The 22,913-nt window shown below is 48.3% G+C and overlaps 1 protein-coding gene across 1 annotated transcript in view; it reads left to right on the top strand.

Moving 5' to 3' along the window:
• The window catches only part of lasp1 (LIM and SH3 protein 1), a 31,323-nt gene extending 18,589 nt beyond the window's left edge, over nucleotides 1-12,734 (top strand). Inside the window, exons 4-7 of the mRNA XM_080010185.1 lie at nucleotides 4,467-4,574; nucleotides 7,737-7,815; nucleotides 9,310-9,407; nucleotides 10,235-12,734. Coding sequence (XP_079866311.1) covers nucleotides 4,467-4,574; nucleotides 7,737-7,815; nucleotides 9,310-9,407; nucleotides 10,235-10,408 — 459 coding nt within the window. The 3' untranslated portion in view covers nucleotides 10,409-12,734. The remainder of the gene's footprint in view (nucleotides 1-4,466; nucleotides 4,575-7,736; nucleotides 7,816-9,309; nucleotides 9,408-10,234) is intronic.
• The last annotated feature ends 10,179 nt before the right edge of the window (nucleotides 12,735-22,913 follow it).

Genomic DNA, 22,913 nt, shown 5'->3' with positions numbered 1-22,913 from the left:
CCAAAATACCCGTCTGAACTGGGTCATATGTTGGATCCGTAATATAAAAAAAAAAAACACAGCCCCGGTAGGAAGTCAGGGAGATTAACACTTCACTCCACATCAGCACTAGACTGCCAGAGCTTCCTGTGCGGCTGTAGGTTCTGTAGCAGGCCGACGATGTGCTTGTATTTTAAATGGTTTTCTGATAAGTGGCGGAGCTCGTATTTGCTCGTGCTAAACGGGTGTTGGCGTTAATCGTCTTCTGCGGCGAGTTGGGCTACCCTACCGTGACCATCAGCGCGAGCTCCATTATTGTGGTTATGATCTGTGGAGGCTTCTAGGATCCTATCTTGTTACAGTGACCCCCACCGAGGGACCGGCGTGCTGCAACCAACACGGCGCTAATCCCACGTTAAGCCTGTCAGAAGACTACATTTACCCCCGTCCCCCAACAAACACGCCCTCCACCAAACACACACATCCAACACATCGTTTTTCATCCGGACGATTAGAGACGAGAGGTATGAAGGACAGAGGAGTAGAAAACAGCGTCTGCAAACAATGTTGAGTGTAAACGGGCCATATCTAAGATATCCACCGTTGGGAAGAACCCACATCAGCTTATCGTGTGTGTGTGTGTGTGTGTGTGTGTGTGTGTGTGTGTGTGTGTGTGTGTGTGTGTGTGTGTGTGTGTGTGTGTGTGTGTGTGTGTGTGTGTGTGTGTGTGTGTGTGTGTGTGTGTGTGTGAGAAAGTAAAGAAGAGGCGGTGGAGGATCATGGATGGAACCCGGCACAGATGGTGTTTTTCAGCATGCACCCCCCAAAAGCCTCACATCCGACAATAAACAATCACTATGTTGATTATCTATCACAATCCCAGGGCAGAGAATCAGATTGTGTGTGTGTGTGTGTGTGTGTGTGTGTGTGTGTGTGTGTGTGTGTGTGTGTGTGTGTGTGTGTGTGTGTGTGTGTGTGTGTGTGTGTGTGTGTGTGTGTGTGTGTGTGTGTGTGTGTGTGTGTGTCTTCCACTAGCCTTATTGTTAAAGGTGCACTGCAGGGATGCGGAAGGAAGTGGCGGAGCTAAAGCCATATAGCTGGCTATCATACTAGCTAGCTTGCAAACAGTAAAAGAAACATAAGGAAACATAATCAATAATAAATATGCCAATGTAAACCACGCCATATTTGTTTTGTGTACTTGTGCGTAGATCCAAAATCATATAGAATGGGATGAATTATGAAGACTTAAGTTCTACCCAAAGAAAATGTAACAATCACAGATTAAGTTGAAATATAAATATTTAAATTAATTGGATTTTTTGGTTGCTGTTTTTCATGTTGAACATCAGACCCGAGAAAATAAGTGAATCATTCTTCCATGAATAAAACCCCTTTCCCACTACACCAAAACCCCGGTAACATCAAGCATTTGTTACCAGTGGGAAAGGAAAAATCCGGGTTTTAGTACAGGGTAAATTACCCGGCGATACATACAGGTTTTAATCGGCTCCACCTCCGATCGGCTCTGATGTGAACAGGACACCCGGGTAGACCCGCTATTTTTGGCCCCTTTACTTGCGCGATGCGACGCGCGTTGAAATTAGACAGGAATATGCGTGTATCATGCCATCATTTCATATCCCATTTAGAATCCAAAATCGGAAGTTATTGACTTTTTTTTTCGGCATGGGGGGGCCATGAAATGTTGTGAGTGTGGGGATCGCACCGTGAGGAGCACAGCGGAGAACCCCCATGTTCTGCCATAAGCCGGTCCCCGCTCCCCGCCACCGGAGGACCAGTGGGCTCACCGGCAGCTATGGACTATCCATGCGTGGGTGCTCCGTGCTGCCTCTACTGTAGTGTTGGGCCGTACATGAAAGATCTGATTCTTTTGAATGGCTTGCAATACTTTTGCTTCAAGTTTTACAGTTTTATGTCGTTGTTGTTTGCCGTCTTCCACTACTGTTTTATACCCCATCACACTAGAATCCCATCCCAGTGGCGTTTTCAGGCCAACCAACGAGCAACAGGTATGCAGCCACTCTGATCCAGTCACTAGACCCAGGACAGGTGTGGCTGCTCAAACCATCCCTACACCACAGTGGGAATGGGAAAGGTGTCAATCGCCTATTTTTAGCGGGTTGACCTGGGTTTAAGAAACCCGGGTCAACCTGCTCATTTTGGTATGAAAACGGTACATACATACAGACATCATACTCGAAAGATAATGCAAGTCAGTCTTTCCAAGGTTTATTTCATGCTAAGGTACTATCGAATCTGAAAAGCCGCAATGGTCCAGTAAATACATACAACTTGTATGACACACATGTAAAAACAATGTAGGAAAAAAAACAGATTAGGGAGTCAGTGTAACAATTAACCAATTGCAATAGAATGGCAAATTTCAAAAGGAATTGTTTTGTCACTAGATTTTGTCTGGTGGTCATGGTCCCATTCGGGGCAGTGTTGTGTAGGTTTTGTCAGTCTTTGTGAGGGTGTTTTGGAGAAAGTTGAGGGGCCATTTATCCAGCCGCTTCGCTGCTGTGTTGCCATGGGAACACACACACACACACACACACACACACACACACACACACACACACAGAGAGAGAGAGAGAGAGAGAGAGAGAGAGAGAGAGAGAGAGAGAGAGAGAGAGAGAGAGAGAGAGAGAGAGAGAGAGAGAGAGAGAGAGAGAGAGAGAGAGAGAGAGAGAGAGAGAGAGAGAGAGAGAGAGAGAGAGAGAGAGAGAGAGAGAGAGAGAGAGAGAGAGAGAGACCGATTCTGTCTGCCACCGTCAAGGCAGTAAAATATGAATGAAAAAAGGGAGAGTGTAAACGAGAGAGAAGCGGTGGGTGGGTGGGTTCGTGAGCGAGAGACGCGATTGGAGCAGAGAGGCTGTTGCATGGACCAGGGCTAGAAAGACAAAGGAGACTGGGGAGGAAAACAGAAAGGGGGAAGAAATTAACATCCAAATCGAGGTGCGAGGACGAAACGCAGCCACGTCACGCTTCCTCCATCTTTTTTTCTTTCTTTCTTTTTTTTTCCTCCCCTTTCCTCTTTAATTCCCGCGTACAGACTCCGGGGGGGCTTTACGTAACTCTCCGCAGTACGAGGGTCGGCTGTGAGTTAAAAGATGAGGCTGTGGACTCTGAAACATCAGTATCGCACACGTACGCCCCGGTGTGTGTGTGTGTGTGTGTGTGTGTGTGTGTGTGTGTGTGTGTGTGTGTTCTGGGTGCAAGCAGCAGCCTCACTTCTTAAACCAAGGCAGGAAATTGGTGCCGTCACCGCGGAGGCTAAAATAAGCGCTCGGTGTGAGGAGGTGGAATAAAGTGATTAGTCATTGCAAAAGTGTCACTGCACCTAAGCAGCGTTTTGAAAGGAGCTGCTTCTGCTTAATCGCTCCGTAGGTATTTTTAGGTTCCACTCCTGACCCTCCCGGACTATGACCGTTTCTCTACACTGGGTGTGTGTGTGTGCTGTGTTTATAGCCTCCTCTGACCGAGCAAATATATATATATATATATATATATATATATATATATATATATATATATATATATATATATTTGCTCGGTGCTCGATGTTTTTGTTTGCCATCCACCTCCATCTTGTCTGGCCACGCACGGCTGTCAGCACCCCTCTCCCGTATGAATGGCCGCCGCGAACAGGAGGCAAGCGTCACCACGGGAAAAAGAAAGGACACAAAGGCCGAGGGCGGCGCTCGCTTAGCTGGCACATATACGGACATTGCCGGCGCTCTCTGCGGCAGTTGTACCTAGCTTCAGCGGAGCCTTGATCACCCGACCCTCAACCATCCCAACGAGCTCCTCGCGCCGACTCGCTGTGACGGTCTGACACGTGTTGTTGCTGTGGTGCTGCTCCGTTTGAGGGGGGGGGGGGGGGGGGGATCGAACGACTCAATTCCAGGGCTTTGAGTTCTGAATCGGTTTTTAAACTGTAATGTCAATACTCTGTTTGGATGGGATGGCGCCCATTTCCACCGAAATCAAATACCACCGTAGTCACTGATGAATGGAAATATTCAATTTCCGTATTAGAATATTTCTCTTAGACGGAATGGAGTGTACTGCACATCAGATGGTACACTGAAAATGTGAGAGCGATTCTCGTGATGTATAAAATATAAATATATCGATACGGAGTCGTATCGTGACGGGATCGTATTCACCGACAATCAATCAATGTGCGCTCGGTGTTAACCAAAACAAAGCGCACGCCAATAACTCTGTATCACATTAGGACAATTTGTTTTTGAGAATTTCCATTAGTGGAATCACTTTGGAGGGAAGGGGGGGCCGGCGGCCTTTCCTAATCGATGATTTATTTAGTTCATTTCCATTTAATGAATTGATTGTGCCCGTGGTCTCAACAACGCTCTTGAAGGTCTTCATGACTGTAAGCGGCAGCTTCCCGTTGGACCGACCTGACTCTCCCCTGACTCTCCTCTTCTCCTCCGCAGGTCCTGTACAAGGAGGAGTTTGAGAAGAACAAAGGGAAAGGCTTCAGCATGGTCGCAGACACGCCCGAGATGCAGAGAATCAAGCAAACTCAGAACATCATCAGCAACGTAGGTCCACACACGGAATGGCGCGTCGCGGCAAAATCCTTTTTGCACAAATGCCTCCATATTGATCATTTCACAATACTCTGGCGACGCAACCGTTTCAGAGGTGGATATTACGACCGAGCCGGTAGAGGCACTGATCAGATCAGTCGAGGAGGTTCTGAAAAATAAAAAAATAAAAACCAAAAAACTGCATTGCTTTACCTGCAGCCTTAAAGACGACTAAAACTTCATCACGATAACCAAAAATCCCAGATGATATCGAGTCTCAATATCAATATTATATCGCCCAGCCCGAGTAAGTCCCCATTCCGACAACGCATTCTGAATGGGACTTATTCTCTTATTCTTATTCTGTGGCTCTCTGTCTCTCTCTCTCTCCCCCCTTCCATCGGCCCAAGCTATAATCTGTGTGGCAGCATGGAGGAGGGCGCACTGGTTACCTGTTCTGCTGCTGGATCTGCCGTCAAGACCCTCCTGCCCCCCCCCCCATTATGCCAAGTTCAGACCACATGATTCTGGCCTGATTTTAACCACTCACGACAGGTTTTTGGAGATCGCTGGGCAAAGCTCCCGATCGGAGGCAGAACGTTGCGCGGCTCCCGTGAGCGACGAGCGCGCCGCTGTGTCGTGCGAACAGGACGGCGGCGCCTTTGAACGTCGCCTAGTGCGCCCGCGGCGTTTCCCCGCGCGGAGGGACCAAGCCAAGCCCCGCGCCGTGCACGTCCGCGTTCGGCTCTGCCGCCGTCTTCTCTAATGACATAATTATCATGGTGGGCAATGGGTAATTACTGCTTTCGTGCGATGTTACAATGGTCTCAAAGCGGTGGCGGTGGGGGGGGGGGTTTGCACAGATGCAGAGGCTCGTGCACAGTGCACGCCGCCGGGTTGTTCAGAACGGAGTTAGTCACCAAACCGCTGCTTGCGTGGGCGCCATCTGGAGCGATGCCCTTTAGCGCGCCTCACCTCGGGTTTCTTTTTGGTCTTGTTTTAATTAACTCAATTGAACACTCCACATCCACAACAGTTCAACACACATACGCACGCAAGCATACACACACACACACGACCATATGGACACAGAGACCCAACAAACAAGCTAGTTTGCTCCACCCCTAGCAGAGCGCATCACACTCATATCTGTCTCTCTTCTCACTCGCTTGAGATCTAGGGTCAGAAGGTGCAACAAATATCCCGGCAATATTGCCTTAAGTCAACTTTCCCACAATATTTGAATTCCTCCACATCAATAAGTTGACTATGTTTTGGGGATGACTCTTGGTGCTTTCATTAGATATTTGCAAAAAAGATATATATATATATATATATATATATATATATATATATATATATATATATATATATATATATATATGAGAAACAAATATTTCTAAAGGCAACAGAAATTCGCCTTATTTTACTGTAATGCAGCCTTAAACACAACATTTAACGTTAGCCAAGATCCCAGACGATATCTTGTCTCTAGGTAACGATATACCCCCCCAGCCCAACTCTGATTTGACATTTCTTCATTTATTTTCCAATCATTTCCTTCCCTTGAATCACAGAGAAGTATCAGGGGCGTTGTGTTTGTGTGTCCAGCGGCAGGCTAGACTTCCTCTCATAACACACACACACACACACACACACACGCGCCATCTGTTCGACCTGCTTCTCGATAACAAACACAATAATCTCGCTCTCTCGCACACTCGCTCAACATATTGCACTTGAAAACAGCGAGTGTCGTCGCTCTCTCACTGACTCCACTGTCCTTACACAAACACTCGGCTCTCTGTGGGGCCGTCCATTGTGCGAACAGGACCCCCCACCCCCCACCCTAACTTGCTCCGCAGGCACAGTGGCCTCTTTCAGTGAAGGCGGCGGGGTGTGTATGTCTGACCGAGGCGACTTGAGTCAAGCCCGCCATCAGCCGGAAAAAGAGAGGGTGGGGGGGTCGCAAGTCCGGCCGTACGGCGGTTTCTCGGTTTCTCACTTCCTGCTTCTTCTGTTCACTTCCCCTATTAACGTTGACATAGATCAATGTCGCCCCTTGTTCTGCCGGCTGGCTTGAATGATTGTAGCCATTGTAGTGAAAGGGAAGCAATTTTCACCTGAAGTTCAGTCTGGGTTTTGTTTTGTTTTGTTTTTTGTTTTTTCATTTCATTTGCTTAAAATTCAAGACTGATTTTTTTTTTTTTTTTTTTCTTTTCGACCCCCCCCCTGTCAAGTTTAATTTCAATCCACTTCCTCAGTTGCGTTTTTTTCTGAGCTGTTTTTTTTTTTTTTGGGCCTTTTTCTTCCTGCTTTCTGCCTTCACCTGCTCTTGCCTGATATGTCAGTCAGCGTTGCCATGAGACTCTGAGCTCACTACTTCTGGCTGAAATGTCATTTCCTCTCAGTTCAGCTACTTCCAGGAGGCTTGCCGCACATGGCACGCCCCACCTTTCCTCTGGCCAGGGGGGCTGCAGTGCCCCTCAGTGACACCTGGTGGACATAAGAGGAAATACACATTGGGCTAGTTGTACTTGGCTTTTGAAACGTGTTCCCCTAATCAGGCCTGGTTCTAGACTACTTTGATTAGAGGGGCAGTAAGAAATGCTGATTGGCTTATTCACATGTTGGCTCTTTAAATAGAAAGTGCAAACTCGGATTCCTGCAACCAGAGAAGTCCCCCGTCCATATATGATCAATGACGTGGTGGCAACCCCCGAAGCCAGGGCTTGGGGTTGCCATGACTAATAATTAAGAAAACAAAACAATGCGCTCCGACTCAATAAAATATGATGTCTTTTACAATATTTCCCGTTGATTTGTCCACTTGAGAGGGCAGAACAGAGTAGAGGCAGCTTGTGAGCAGTGCCGGTACGCCAAAGAATGAAACATAGAAGGTACTGCGGTACCGGCCCACTTCGAGAACTGGATATAAGTAAACTTGGGTTATTTCGATGTGGCATGTTTATGATTGGCCAAATGGACAAGGACAAAATAGAATACTTCAGTTATTTTGGAACTTTGGGGTGAAGCGGGATCGATTTGGTGGAGGGCAGTCGGAGCATTTGGTGGGGCATTGCCCATGCCTAGAACCACCCCCGCCCCTAATCCACCCGTTTGTTTGAATTAAATGTGTAAACTATCAACGTTTGTCTTTCTGCCTCACAACAGATTAAGTACCATGAGGAGTTTGAGAAGAGCAGGATGGGAGGAGAGGCTCCACCCCATCAGCCCAGCAACCCTGCTTCAGGTATCCGCTCTCATTCACACACCCTACACAGCTCTCACAGCTGATTCACGGCAATTAGTAGTAAGTGGAGAGCATGTTATATCAAGAGCAGCCCTAATAGCAGTCGGCGAGAGGATCCCTTTAAAATATGGAAATGCAATTGTAATGGCATTGATTCCTGACTCCCCTGGAGAGTCATGCTCGTTCTGATGGGAAGGAGACTGGTTCGAGAGTTGAATTTTTGATCTTGCTGCGTTGCGTTGCGTTCCAGAAGCTGCTGTTCTCCAAGGAGTGTCTCACAAGAAAAACCCGAGGACATTAACGCAAAGATTCTCACGTCTTGCCCTTTCCTCCCTCGCCGGTGTCATTATTTATACTGTTTCAACTGTCCGGATGGGATGTCGCTGCATCTCCTTCGCTGCATTTGATGAAAATGTCTAGAATATTTTGGGTTTTGTTTTCACAAATAATTTGTAAAAGCACTTCCTCTTCTCTTTATTTCACCAAAATACATATAACAAAGAGCATTTGGGGAGATTTTAATCCATTTGACTAAAATGGCTGTTTTTTTCTGTCAATTCCACAGGTGAATCCATTTTTACTGAAGCCAAAATGATTTTAAAAACATTATACGGATAGTGTAATAGTATTATTGCCTTCACCGGGTAGTGTCACGTTGTCCTGTGTTTGTGCTCTTGGCGTTCAGGCCTTTCTGGCTAACACCTCCGCACGGAGAGGCACGGTGGAGGCTCAGTAATGGAGGGAATGCGAGACATCAGATGCACGTCTCGGCTTGCCGTGCTTTGCAGTCTGTCGCCTCGCTCTCTCTCACCGGGGTTCACCGGCGTGTTGACACTAATGTGACAATGCTGGGCAAGGTGGCTGGAGCAGGAGGGGCCGGGAGAAGGGAGGACAGACGCTGGGGGGGATGGGTGGGGGTATTTGCCATCTCAAAAAAGGAATACAGAATAGAGGTTCCCAAACTTCTTCTCCTGGAAGGGCCAAAATGAAACTGTATGGTGGACCGACAGTAAACACTGTATTCTAATCAAGAAACAAAATGGCACCGGGGTCCTGAGATTTCACCATGGTGTAGGTTTTTCATAATCAAATGAGAAATGTGTCCGAATCTGTTTAACCAAAGGAAAATTGTGAGCCTGTATAACAGCTTATTACGTCCGACTCTTATTTCTGTGCAGCCTAAATTGTGTTCCAAACGACAAGTGTGGGAACATTTTGCCCAGTGCCCAAGTCTCACATATGACTTATTTAAGTTCCTGCACAATCAAAGAAAGGCATGCATGAATTTCCTCTGGGTTCAATCCTGTTAAATTGGGTTATTATTTATCTGTGTTTGCACCCAAACAATAACAACATGAATATCTTATGGCTATTCGCCCCAAAACCTTCTGGCGGTCTGGAGTCCCATCAGTTGGTGTTGTTTTTGTGTCGCTGTCGTCTTTTCCCGGCGTGCTGCTGTTCTGTGTTTTAACCCCTGTCTGTCGTCTTTTCCAGCGGTGTACCAGCCCCCTGCGGCTTCTCAAAACTACCAGTATGACCCTGCCCCCGAGCCGGTGCGCCAGGCGGCGGCCGCGCCCCCTCCCAGTGCCGGGGTGAGTCTCCCATACCCAGCAGATCATCACCTCCACCCGGGAGCTGGTGTCGGTGCTCTTGGATTGTCTGTTTGTCGCCGTCCGTCCATCGTCTGAAATCCTCCCAGTCGGGGTTGTATAAACAGTATTTCAAAAAGCTGAGGATGGTGAGGCAGGGAGAGCAGAAGTATTCATTTTGATTGGGATCTTAATGTTTTCTGTTTACCTGGTTATTGTCCCTAGATTGGACATTTCATTTCCAGACGTGCGGGTCTGGCAGCAGGAACCGTTATTTTGAATACGTGATCGAATAAAAAGTCTTCATGCGTTGCAGGGTAAAAACCAATACATTTTATGAAGCGTTAAACGCATTTATTTCAAAGGAATGAAACGATTCAAATGATCAACATCCAAGTCGGCCTGTCTCCAGGTCATTGGATAGCCTTCAATTTGGATTTATAAGGTCAATTTCAACATAAACGTTTTGTCCGATTTTAGTTATCAATATTTAATTTCCATGCTACGTCGCTTGTTTCGCTCCGTAAGGGAACGGAGTAAAACAAAACGACCCGACATCTAAGATAAAAACACCGCTTTGTGCGCTGATCACGGGTGCCCCATCGCTGCCACGCCCGTTGATATCTGACCGAAAAAGGGATCTGCTCTGACAACGTAACCCTATCGCCTTCCCACCTAACGCAGAACAATCAAGCTTACGATTCGCTGAAAGTGTTCTTACTTTCCGAGACCCGCAGACATCCACACGGATATGCATTCCAACAATTAAGGCGTCTCACTTTTTTTTTTTGTTTGTTTTCGTTTGTTTCTCGTTGTGTTTCTCCCTCCAGAAGCGGTACCGGGCCGTGTACGACTACTCTGCCGCCGACGAGGACGAGGTCTCCTTCGTGGAAGGCGACATGATCGTGGACGTGCAGCAGATCGACGAGGGCTGGATGTACGGCCGCGTGGAGCGCACCGGCCAGCAGGGCATGCTGCCCGCCAACTACGTGGAGGCCATCTGAGAAGAGGGAGCGAAAGGAAAGAAAGAATTGAAAAAGCCCAGTGCCATCTCATGTTAATACCGCTTTCTCTTTGATTTATCTCTTGCTTTTACAACCTGTCCTGTGGGCCCCCCCGGCGCCACCGCCCGTCTGCGTTTCCTCCCTGCTCCCGCCGCTCAGCTTCACAGCCACAGACGCCCCACCCCCACCGCCCCCCCATATACCTGTCTGTCTTTCCGTCTGTGCCGACTTGTTTTTCCCTTCCATTTGAATGTTTTCCTCATCCTCCTGCTTTCCCACTCCCGGCTCCGCTCTGGCGCTGCCCGCGGGGTTGAAATTGAACGTCTGCGACGATAAACAGTCGTGGCCGTGCGTCGGATCGTGCCGTGTCATGTCGCTGCATCCTAGCTGTAGCACTTCCGATCTTAACACAAACGAATGAAAAAATATATATACATATATTCAAATTAAACAACAAAACCCTGTTAGACCTCTGCGCTAACTCGTCTGTCGCCACATGGTTGCCGTGGCATCGGATAATTGCGGTAACTCTTATATGGAGAAGGCTTCAGGAACCCTGTATTTGCGTGTTGCATTTTGAAAGTGATCTTGGCCAAACTGGAAGAGCAGTGTAGGATTCCACTATCACGGTTTGACTTTTGTACATTCCATTTAGCCTGATGCCGCTGCACGACTCAGCCAGAATATCTGTCGTGTGTGTGTGTGTGTGTGTGTGTGTGTGTGTGTGTGTGTGTGTGTGTGTGTGTGTGTGTGTGTGTGTGTGTGTGTGTGTGTGTGTGTGTGTGTGTGTGTGTGTGTGTGTGCGCACGCACGTATGTATATATATTTATACGTATGTGTGTGTGTATATATGTATGTGTGTGTGTGTATATATATATGTACACACATATACATACATATATACACACAGACACACACTCTTGCAGGCACCCTTAGGTGGCAAAGCTCTGCATTGTAGGTATTGCGATGAAACTGGAATCTTAGCGAAAACTCAAGTGCGTCCCTTTGATCCTGCCTTCCTTCCACACACACACACACACACACACACACACACACACACACACACACACACCTAACCACCTCAGTGGGTGTAGTGCCGAGCCCATGATCCTGCTTCTGGATACCTTTTTGTCTTAAGCAGACCGCCAGGCTATGGCGGTGATGGTTGAACTGCGACGAAAAGGGAGACGGTGACAGGTCAGGGCCCTCCCCCGGCGCCGCAGAGCGACCATTAGACTACGTAGGCCGATTACGAGAACAGAAAAAAGCCAAGCACAACGGTGTCGTGTGAATCTTTTCTTTCTTTTAAGTCATTGCATTCCATTGTTTGTTTTATTTTTTTCGTCAATGAACATTCCAGTGTGTGTGTGTGTGTGTGTGTGTGTGTGATTGTCAAATCATATCAAAGTCAAAAACCCTGGCTGTGATAAATGTTATTTTTAAATTCTCTTATGCTGTTTCTCTCTTTTTTATTTTTTTTGTTGGTTTTTTTTTTTTTTTCCTTGTTTCGTGTCATTGTAAAGAGGCTTATTTTTTAAACGATGTCATTGTGTTCAACCGAATAAACCAGCGACTCCAGTTCTGAAACAGGGCAAACCAGTTTTCTCTAGAATCGGGTGAATTAAACCGATCAACCTGCTGTTTCAGTCATGCTGGCTGCCACGCCCCAATCAGCTGTATTCCTGTGTAGATGTGACCGATTAGAATCCGATGACCTCTGTAAGAAAGTGGAGGTATTCGTAGCATGTTAAGTCAGTTCTTAATGCTGCAACACCAACATAGTGCCAGAAAGTAGCGCTGATCCAGGACAAGAAACCCACAGTTTTTCGGCTACTGGACTCGTCAACCTGAAAAGTCCTCAAATTTAATTGGCAATTCAGTTTGAAATATAATAACCCGAAATCAAAATCCACGTTATCCAGCTTAATTTGCTCGTTAAATCCCCCTCGACCAGTGGGCGTGGGGGAGTGAACGGAAACAATAGCAAAGTCAAGTTGCCGCCTGGCCACCACAATGGCTGTGTGGTGGTGTGATGCTTAGACAACATTTGACCATTTCCAAGTGGTGTAAATAATCCTCAGCTGGCCTCTACATAGTCCTCTCCTTCCCCTTATCGTGGCTGATTGATTCTCTCCAGTGATGGCGGCGTTGGCTCTAGCAAGAGAAACTAGGCTCACTATGTAGCTAGGTGGAGTTGTAAAATTGTACATGTATCATTTAAAAAAAAAAAAAAAACACAAAAAAAAAAAAAAAAAAGAATTGGGGGATTTTTTTTTTTTTTTTCCAGGTTGTGGTGCTACGGGAAGTGTCTTGCCTGCAGTTAAAATATGTTACAGTTCATGCATTGTGAATAAGTCTGGGGAGGGAGGGTGGGGCGGCGGGATTCCATGATATATTAAAAAAAAATAAAGAATCCTAATAAATTGACTCATTCAAAACCCATCGTGGTGCAACACATGTCAGACAAGTCGGTGTTGAATATTTGTATCACTTTTGTAACGCCCAAAGCGCGATGAATTTTGACAAGAGCTGGGGAGGAGGTCGCCGCATCCAAACTCAACACAACACACCTCAAAAAAAGGGTCGGGCCGACGGAGGAAAGGGATCATGGCAGGCCTGCCTGTTGCACCAGCCTCTTCTCGACAACTGGACTGGTGTGTTCGCAAAGTAGACTCTAGACGATTGGGTGAAGCGAGGGGCACACAAGACGGTTTGGCCTCAAGGTCTGGCCCGGCCTACGTAGTGAAGTAAACAAAAAAAAAAAACAACTAAAGCATATCATTTATCGGGTTGCTCTGGCGACCGTCTCTCATCGTGTTTACTTTCCAGATGAGGACACGTGCCGGTCTTGCTTTCTCCTGCCTCTGCGCCAGTGATTGGTTGGTGAGGTTCATTTGGAGATCTGAATCGGTGGCACCGAGAAGGCAAAACAAAAAAAAAAAAAAACGGGCAGTGTTGGTTGGTGTGACTCAAGATAAATTGGTGGTCACTGGGGCAAGGCACGGCCCGACATGAGCGCCCGCAATGGAAGGGGAATGTGTTTGGGGTGGAGGGCGGGGCCGGTCAGGTCCCGCGCTGAGGACAGGCCGACGCGTTAGACCGACCTAGATGTGAGTCCGGGCGTTGACCTCTTTTGCGCCAAAAATGCTCCCAAGTCCCTACTCTGCTCCTCTCACTGCCCGGACCCCTCGTACCCTCTGCTTTCTCCGTGTAGGCGTCCAAGCTTTTGATTAATTATCTCCCGCTCCTCTGATAACTGGTTATGTAGACAGTTCCCATCCCAATCATGTAACCCACAATCACTGACCTTGTATTCAGACCAGTTTGTGCATTTCATATTAAATGGCTTTGTTTTGATATATTTTTTAACAAAAAATAAGGACGCCATCTACACTGACTTATTCATGTATTTGAAATTCAAGAATACTATGAAATCGACGGACCTGATACCATCTCTTGTTGCCCTGTTACAGCACTTCAACTTGTACTTATAATTCTGCAGATTCAATAAAAATGTCTTCTTTTTTTTTTTTTTTCTCAGACTGTTGTCTCCAAACCCGCTGTGTTATTCCCCAATTTGTTTCTGGGCAATTTACCGTTCCGTTGTTCCCCATCCAACCTCGGAAAAAAAGCGGTCGCCGGACGGGGCTTGTCGAGCCTGCGGGTGAAGCTCGCATTTTTATTCTGTTTCATCACATCACAAGGAAAGGCCGTGATATGACATATGTCTATGATATGATCAAGATAGTCAGCGGCATCATCTGAAAGGTTTTGGGGTTTTTTTTTCCATTCAGTCTCTAAGGGAGGGATGAATTGCGCTCCCAGTCTCATTTATATCGGATTAAAAATAAAGCCGATGAATGAGTGGTGCGTTTCACCAATCAGGGGGTCCCCGAAACCTTTCGTACGTCAAGGCCCCATACAAACTGGATTCGGATTCCGTGTCTGAATACACCTCAGACATTTGAGATGTTTTTAAATGTTCATATCTGAGGGGAGGGGTGAGGGGGTGAAGCCATGTAAAACAAAACACAAGATGATTGTTTTTGTTGTTGTTGTTTTTGCCGCGGAACCCCCCGCCACTCTCTCGGGGGCCCTGCAGGGGGTGCCGTGTGGAGTGCGCGCCTGAGTTGACGGAACTGTTGACGGCGCAACCCTGGCAACCCGGCAGGAAAAACAGCTCCGAGAGAGAGGGAGGGAGGGAGGGAGGGAGAGAGAGAGAGAGAGAGAGGGAGAGAGAGAGAGAGAGAGAGAGAGAGAGTTTTTGATTTTTAAAGCATCTTTATTTTAACAAGAGAGAGAGAGAGATTCACGAACAGGGCGACGCCGGTACAGCTCAACACCCCACAATACAGCCGCGGGGGGGGGGGCACTAAATCGCGATGACGTCACATCCCGTGGCCGACTCCGCAGAATGTTTCGGTTCCGGAAATGCCCGATCGCCTCCGATCTGCACCGGTAGCGTTTTTGCGGCGTGAGCGCCGTCACGGGTCGTGACGTAGGCTCTTCCAGCATCTGCGCCCCCCCCCCCCCCGTTTTTTTTTTTCCTCCCCCGGTATCCGCATCATCATGTTGGACATCTTGGTGTTGATGTTTTTCGCCATCATGGGGCTGGTGTTCCTGTCCTACATCATCTACATATTGTGATGAGCGGCCGGTCGGGAGGGGAGGAGGCGGAGGAGGCGGAGGCGGAGGTGGAGGAGGAGGAGGTGTGGGATCCCTCCTTCGTCCCTGCGCTTCATCGCGGACCACGGTAAGAGCATCCGATGGCACGAGGTGGTACCGGGAGGGTGCAGGGCAATGGCGGTTTAACGACAGACATGCACATGGGAGCTGATGGGGTGTGTGGATGGGTCTGGTTTCCAAGCGGAGGTCCGCGGGCCCCGAGGGGTCCGTGAAGGTATTGCAGGGGTCGGCGGCAGGGCTTTTGTTGTTTTCGTTTCCACATTTTTATACGTGTTTAAAAAAATTCATACGGCATAAATACATCAGATCCTTCACTAATAAGGGTGGGGTTCAAGGTAAATCAGGGCAATAATATGATGAATATATTTGATTATTATTACAATTTATTACTATAAAATATTGTATAATATATTATAAAAAATTGGCCCACAAATTAAAAGTAAGCCATACAATTGTACTACTACAGTATTAAATACAATATAACAAAGGTTATTTTTATGATTCTGGGTTTTTTGCTTTTTTATGTTATTTTTTACCTTTGATGAAACAATTCACTCATGCATGACGTAAAAAAAAAAAAAAATGTCGGACAGTTTTTTTTTTCCCCCCACGGCTTCCAACTAGTTGAACTTGGCCAGATCACTAGACCCCCGAGTTAAAGTCTGCCAACGCGGTCTTGCCATGAAAAAGTTTGGGAATCCCCGGACTAGGGGAATGCCACAATTATATATATATAAAAAAAATAATAAAGTCAGTAATTAAATGGCACCTTTTCCATCAACTGCAGTGTCTGTTTCAGGAGAGGAGGAGAGCTTGACCGCCAGGGTTTCCATCCGAGTTCAAAGGTCACCTGAGGAGGAACCCCGGAACGAAGAGCGGAGCTGGAGAAGAAGTGGAGCCCGCTCTCCTACTATCGCTCTTCCTCTATCTTGTCTTTATGATGTCGATCTCAGTAGATGTTTACTGCGGCCAGGTTGGTGTTGCGTGTTCAGGTTTCCCGTATGCGAGTTCATACCCCGGGCTCACTCTGTCAACGCTTAGCCTGAGCTGACCAGTGGTCGCGTGATCTAGTCTTCTTTATATATGCCTGTGTGTTTCCTTTAAAAAAAAAAAAAAAGTGGACAAAAAGCATCTGCGTGTAAAGTCGGCTGAATCCATAGCCGAACGGATCATGGATTCACCAAGAGTTTATATTTTCACGTTTGAACCAACTATGGTTAAGGAAAATGTCCAACTGGACGACATATCAACCTCATAGTGAATGGCACACAATTAGTATTTGTAGGGGCTGCATCGTTTTAATCTCATTTTAACTGAAAAATAATGACTCCCTCAAATTTCCCCCTAAAATAACGTCCTGCCTCGTCCAGTGAAAATCTTGCCAGGTCAAAGGGAATCTAACCAGTGCAATAACGCTGCTCTGACCTCAGTAGTTCTGATGTCATGGAAGCTGTGTGATGTTATGATGACCAAACTGTCACGGCCACTTACTTTTCACTGTGTTTTATTGCATTTAAGTTTGTTCATTTTTTTGTGAGCGACTCGCCACGTGAAGAGCAATCATTGAATTTTTCAGTATACATGTTAATTGTTTATGGCTTTTCCATCAAACCATGGTTATGTTTCTTTCTTCTTCTGCTTACAAATAATCAAAAGGTTTACTGGTACCAAGGGCCAACACTGTATCTAACACAATGTGCAAAATAAAGATGGTTTTCACTCAAACTCAGCGTCTTTTGCTTATATGCGCCATAAACATTTGTCTTTCTTATTCTGTGTGAACGGGGTGGAAATGCTCTCATGTTGTGTTTTTGAGAAACGAATGATGTTCAGGGTCAGAAGAGTTGAAACTAACTACACTGATCAGCCACAACATTAAAACCAGCACTAATAATCACTAATAGTGTGTAGCTCCCCCTCCCGCTGCCAAAACAGCTCTGACCCGTGGAGGCATGGACTCCACAAGACCTCTGGAGGTGTCCTGTGGTATCTGGCACCAAGACGTTAGCAGCAGATCCCTTAAGTCCTGGAAGTTGCCAGGTGGGGTCTCCATGTTGTTCCAGCTCATCTCACAGATGCTTGATCGGATCGGACCCTAACCCCGGCCATCCACGTGATGTCGAAGAAAACATGATTCATCAGACCTGACCACATTCTTCGTATTTCTCCATGGTCCAGCCCTGACGCGCACATGCCCATTGTAGGCCCTTTCTGCGGTGGACAGGGGTCAGCATGGACACTGACCGCTCAACCCCATATGCAGCAAGCTGTGGGATGGGACCAGACGGGTTAGACTTCGCTCCCCACACGCGTCAATGAGCCCGCAGCCTTGACTCTGGTTCACCAGTTGTCCTTCCTTGGACCACTTTTGGTAGGTACCAACCACTGCATACCTGGAACGCCTCACAAGAGCTGTCGTTTTGGAGATGCTCTGACCCAGTCGTGTAGCCATCACAATTTGGCCCTTGTCAAAGTGGCTCAGATCCTTACGCTTGCCCATTTTTCCTGCTTCCAACACATCAACTTCAAGAGCTGACTGTTCACTTGCTGCCTAATATATCCCACCCCTTGACAGGCGCCATTGTACAAGAGGAGCAATGTTATTCACTTCACCTGTCAGTGGTTTTAATGTTGTGGTTGATCTGTGTATGTGCCATTGCTAATGTTGTTGCTTTGTCGCGCATTGGTTGATGCACTTCCTGTGATGCCCTGCCGTAAATCTATTATCTTCCTGGGAGATCGTACCCGGGGCAGTCCCAATATGGAGGCTTATAGTGAACCAATATTAAACGCAGAAGGTGTCGTGACTCCATAGCCATTACACTGTGCAATCAACAGTAACTTCATATTTATCGGTAAAAGCAAACGTCTCTTTTTTTTCCTCGACCTAACACACACACTTAAATATTGAGAATGCGATTTCAACGACACAATGCCATGGCCAGGATACAAGACAGAAGGGTGATAATGATAATAATGATAATAATAATTATTATTGTTGTTGTTATAGGTTAATTTTGGTTCTGTTTGCTTTACGCTTCCTAATCAGTGACGTCATGGATCGTGCACCTGCCAGAGTTCATGTTTTGCCACGTGTGCAGGCCTTATCGACTCTCGGGCGACACCGCGTGGTCAGTCAGAGAAAGCCCAGGGCGTCGTTTACAAATGCCTGTCTTCCGGCTTGCCTGCTTGCTTATTTATTCATGCATTTATCTACGTATCCATCTATCTATTTATTGAGTAAGTTGATGTATTTGTTTATTTATTTATTTCTTTTGAGAATATCCAATATCGAATGGGGATTCATCATCCTGGGTGCGGAACGTTTTCAACACCGACATATTTACGTATTTTACGTCTGCAACTCGCCGCTTGGCCGGATCTATCCGCCTACGCTGCAGCGCTTTGTAGCGCGGTGTGGCGCACACCAGACAAGGCTTCGCAGTGGCCTGAAGATGGCGGTGTTTGCTCAGGCTTAACGTGATTAATTAGGACAACGGAATCATGCCGCTAAAAAAAAACCCCCACAATGCAGTTACAGTTAGGGGCGGGGGGGGATTGCAATTGCAATTGCACTCATTTCTAATTTCATTGGACATATTTCCATCCACCCAAGAGGGAAACCTATATTTTGCACAGGACATCCCCTTCCCCGCAAAGGTAGTGCGTTCGGAACGATTCGAGTCAGTCCGAATGATTCAATGCAGATAAATAATTAAAATACAGTGGGGGAAAAAAAGGCTGCACAGGAATTTCAACCTGATAACTGATAAAAAATAAAAACATCTGAACCCCCCACCACCACACACACACACACACACACACACACACACACACACACACACACACACACACACACACTTTTCAGTTTTAAGTTTGGCCCACGTGTGCTCAGACAGACCCCACTAGTGTCAAATAATCAGAATTCCACCACTGATAACATAATCTACCAGTCTTACAATACACCCACTGTTCTATCTTGGAACCCACACATGCACACTTTAATCTCAGCTCAGGGACTGGCACGTTCAGATCAAATAACACTGCAGCTCTCCACAGTATATGATGCACATGAGGGATAAAACAAGAGAAGGGTAACCAAAAAATAAAGCAAATACGTATATATTTCACCCGCACCACAGCTACACACCTGGATAATGTGCCTGAAATTGGTGTTTCTTCTATTTATTTGTATTTGTACTGTGTTGCTGTTGTTTTAATTCAACCGGCCAGTCTGCCGTTTCTTAAGTTCCTGCGTGCATCCACAGGGAGTTGCCTTGGCAAGATTGTGATTGTGAAGGTTGTGCATTTTGAAGCATTGTTCAAGGTTATTCCAGGACTATTGTTTTTTTTTTAAACTCGTCGCCTTTGACACTGGCTCAACTCTCTGGCACCTGCAACATCTCACGGCCACTAATGGAATGCCAGTGAAATTGGGGAGGGTTTGGGGGCGGTTGGGTGAGAAAGGGTAAAGCAGCAAGGGGTGAGAGCAGAGAATTTAAACGCGAAGGTACAATAGAATTAGAGGAGGGGGTGGGGAGGAATAGATAATAGAGGAAGAAGAAATGGGAGGTAGTGACAGAGGCATGGAGGGGCCGAGTGGGCGGGCGGGTGGGGTTGCCTCCGAGCTTGTAGCCGTGGCCTTCAGTTGCCGAGTTCCTGTTGTTGTGGGGTGGGAGTTTCCCTCGGTGCTGGCTGGGGGGGAAACGACAGAGGATGTCTTTTTCCTGAATGACCAAGAATGCCCGGGCCTATGGCTCTTTACGCCTTGCGTGTGTGCCAAGTGTGTGTGTGTGTGTGTGTTCATTACTTGTGTAGAGACTCAGTACATTCATACATCAGAGGGTTAATATTCGCCGTCGTGACCTGCAGTCTTACACCTGTCTTAGGCCTGCCGTACTGTAGGTGGACAAACTGCTGCCTTAACACAGTGATTCTCAAACCCTCTCGCGTCTACCGGCAGAGGTTTTGACTCGGGGACCCCAATCTGAGAGGATTTTTATTGTCGGATATGATTTAGTCTGAATTTACGTACACGTGTACAAACTATAGTTCGGCAGATAACAGCGAAACTGGGATCAGAACATTCATTGTTCCCCATTCCGTAATGGTTTCAATGTCTTGCAAATGAAATCGAGGGGAAGCTTCACTATTAATCATTTTGCTGGGGGCCCCTCGGAACCCCTTGAAGGGAACCCTGGGTGTACCCGAACCCCATGTTGAGAATCACTGCATTAACACATACAATCCAGAGAGAAGTGTGATAAATAAGCCTAACTGATGTCGCCCCCCCCCCCCCCAACCCTCGCTCCTATTGCCAGGACTACACGTCCCACCAGGCTCCTCCCAACCAGGGCGGGGCCCGTCAATCCAGCCAGCCAATCGCCGCGGGCTGGTGTGTTCCACAGCAGCTGTTGTCAATGGCAACCGAGGTTTGGGGAGAAAGCGGGAGCGGGACAGCTGGTGGCGGGTCCCAGAGACCGCTGACGGGAGTCACATGGCTTTCCTTGACCAATCCCGTCCCGCGGCTCTGCTCTCCCGACCTCCCACCTCCCCTCCGATTTGCTCACTCCGGCTCCCTTCAGCTACGGCAGCGGGGGGGGGGGGGGGGGGGGATGGGCAGAAGGGGGGAAGTGGAGGGCGAGCAAGAGGGAGGGGATTGAGAGGGAGGAGTGGAGTAGGGGGGGTCAGTTGAGGAAGAGAGGGGAGGGGAGGTGAGGCAAGGGGCCAGCTCACACACCGAGCCAGTGAAAGGGGTGGAGAGCGCAAAACAGAGCGGGAGTCTCCCTCCGTACGCCTGTGCTCCCCGCGAGATAGACTCGGATCCAGCGCGCGCGCGCGCACACACACACACACACACACACATACACACACACACACACACACACACACACACACACACATACACACACACGCGCGCACACACACACACGCCCTGCTGACTCCCCCATCTCGGCCCAGACCGGCAGCGGAAGGGAGCAAGAGCCACGGGGAGAGGAGAGGGGGAGCGCTCGCTTGGATGTAGCCGGCTGTCACCCTCACACCGGGAAGACGGCAGAGGGAGGGAGGGAGGGGGCGAGGGAGAAAGGAGCACCGTGCCCCTCCGGAGATGCTCGGCGGTCCCCTGCCGGGCTGCCCGCCCCCTCTGAGGACCGGGGAACCAGGAGACGCCGGTGACACTCCCATGCCATGACGAGGAGCGGGAGGAGAGAGGCTCGCTGAAACCATGGACCAGGTGAGGAGGAGAGGTAGGGAGGGTCGAAGGGAGGGACTGAAAGTGAAGGGTGGCAATGGGTGCTACGCACGCTTAGACTTCATAAGACTGACACCCACCCCCCCACACACACACAGCGCAGCATCTGGTCCATTCATAAACATCCCTCCCGACCGGCCCTGAGGCGAAAGCAAACAGCGCAGCACGCCTATCCTCCAGCGATGGTGCGTTCGGGAGGGCAGGGTCTACCGGGGGGGAGGGGAGGGGGGCATGGCGTGCGTGCGTGCGGGTGCTCCGGGCCTCTGGAGGGATGACACAGCTGAAGCGCCGCCGGCTTCATCCCTGACGCTGGCGGCTCATGTCAACACCTCGGCAGGACAGAGGGAGGGAAGGGGGAAGAGGGGCGAGGGAACAGGGGCGTGGCGGCTCGTTGGTGTCCTCGACGGCCATTTATGTGGGCCGGATCCATGTAATGGCCAATTAGTCCTCTGGTCTGATACCAGCGGAAGGGGGAGGAGATGGGACGGGTGTCATTAATCACAGCCCGGTCGCAGTGCATTTGTTTCTCTGCCGGGCCGATCGTCCTGACCTCCTCGTGGGTGTGCTTTTGTGGTCGTTTGCCGTGCCTGTCAGCCGAGCTGCTTGCTTCTGTCAACCGCCCTTTTCAGAATGTCTGTCAACACTGGTCCATGTACCTGGCCCTCCATGTTTACCCCCCTCTGAGAGGATCACGCAGACGGGACGCGAGTGTATCCCACGACCGCGGTCTCTCTCCGCTGCTGCTCCAGCTTTATCACCAGCACAACCGTGAATTGCACCGCTCTGTATCCATACACAGCTCTGTGCAACAGTGTCCATTGATGCTGCTTGCCTGTAACGTGTGTGTGTGTGTCAAGATGAGTGTTTATGTGTTGGTTGCCTGGTTGTAGTACTACAGCGTGGCTGATGAATCAGAACGGAGGTGCCCGCCTCGGCTACACCCACCCATGTGTCGACAACACACACCGATATGAAGAAAGAAACAATCCTGTTACCTCACTGGACACCTGCTGGCATCCCCTCGTCTTGTGTACGCAGCGAAGGGCATGTCCATGTGTGTTTGTGAGTGTGTGTGGAATTGGTGATGGAGATGTGGGGGCGGGGGTCTGTCACTCCCACAGCCCCACCCCTCCTCGGGGTTAATTATACATGCGGTCCACAGGGAACGTCTGCGTCCGTTCTCTTGAGGTCGGGGTGACGTAAGCCCCCTCAACGAAGCAGGGATGATGTCATGAGATTGTGTCTTTCCGTGTTTGCTGTGGAGTGGGTGTCAACTGAATGGACTTTGTTAACGTTGACCTTGTGGCAGTACTTGAAATAGATGGATTGTACTGTAAGTCCAAATATGAATATTTAATTCCCTGTGTATTCTCATCCACTGTGGGGTGGAGCGGCGAGGGAGGGGAGCTTATCTAAACTTCCTGCCACAGCCCCTGTGTGTATTTACTATAATTCGGCCTCATTAGGGCTCATCTTTTGGTGTGTGTGTGTGTGTGTACTGTATGTGTATGTCAGAGGAACCACTGAGGATGTGCTGTCATTTGACCTGTGTAAACATGCCTGATC

This window comes from Zeus faber, assembly GCF_960531495.2.
Source record: "Zeus faber genome assembly, chromosome: 11".
NCBI lineage: Eukaryota > Metazoa > Chordata > Actinopteri > Zeiformes > Zeidae > Zeus > Zeus faber.
This window is presented reverse-complemented; position numbering and strand designations above follow the sequence as displayed.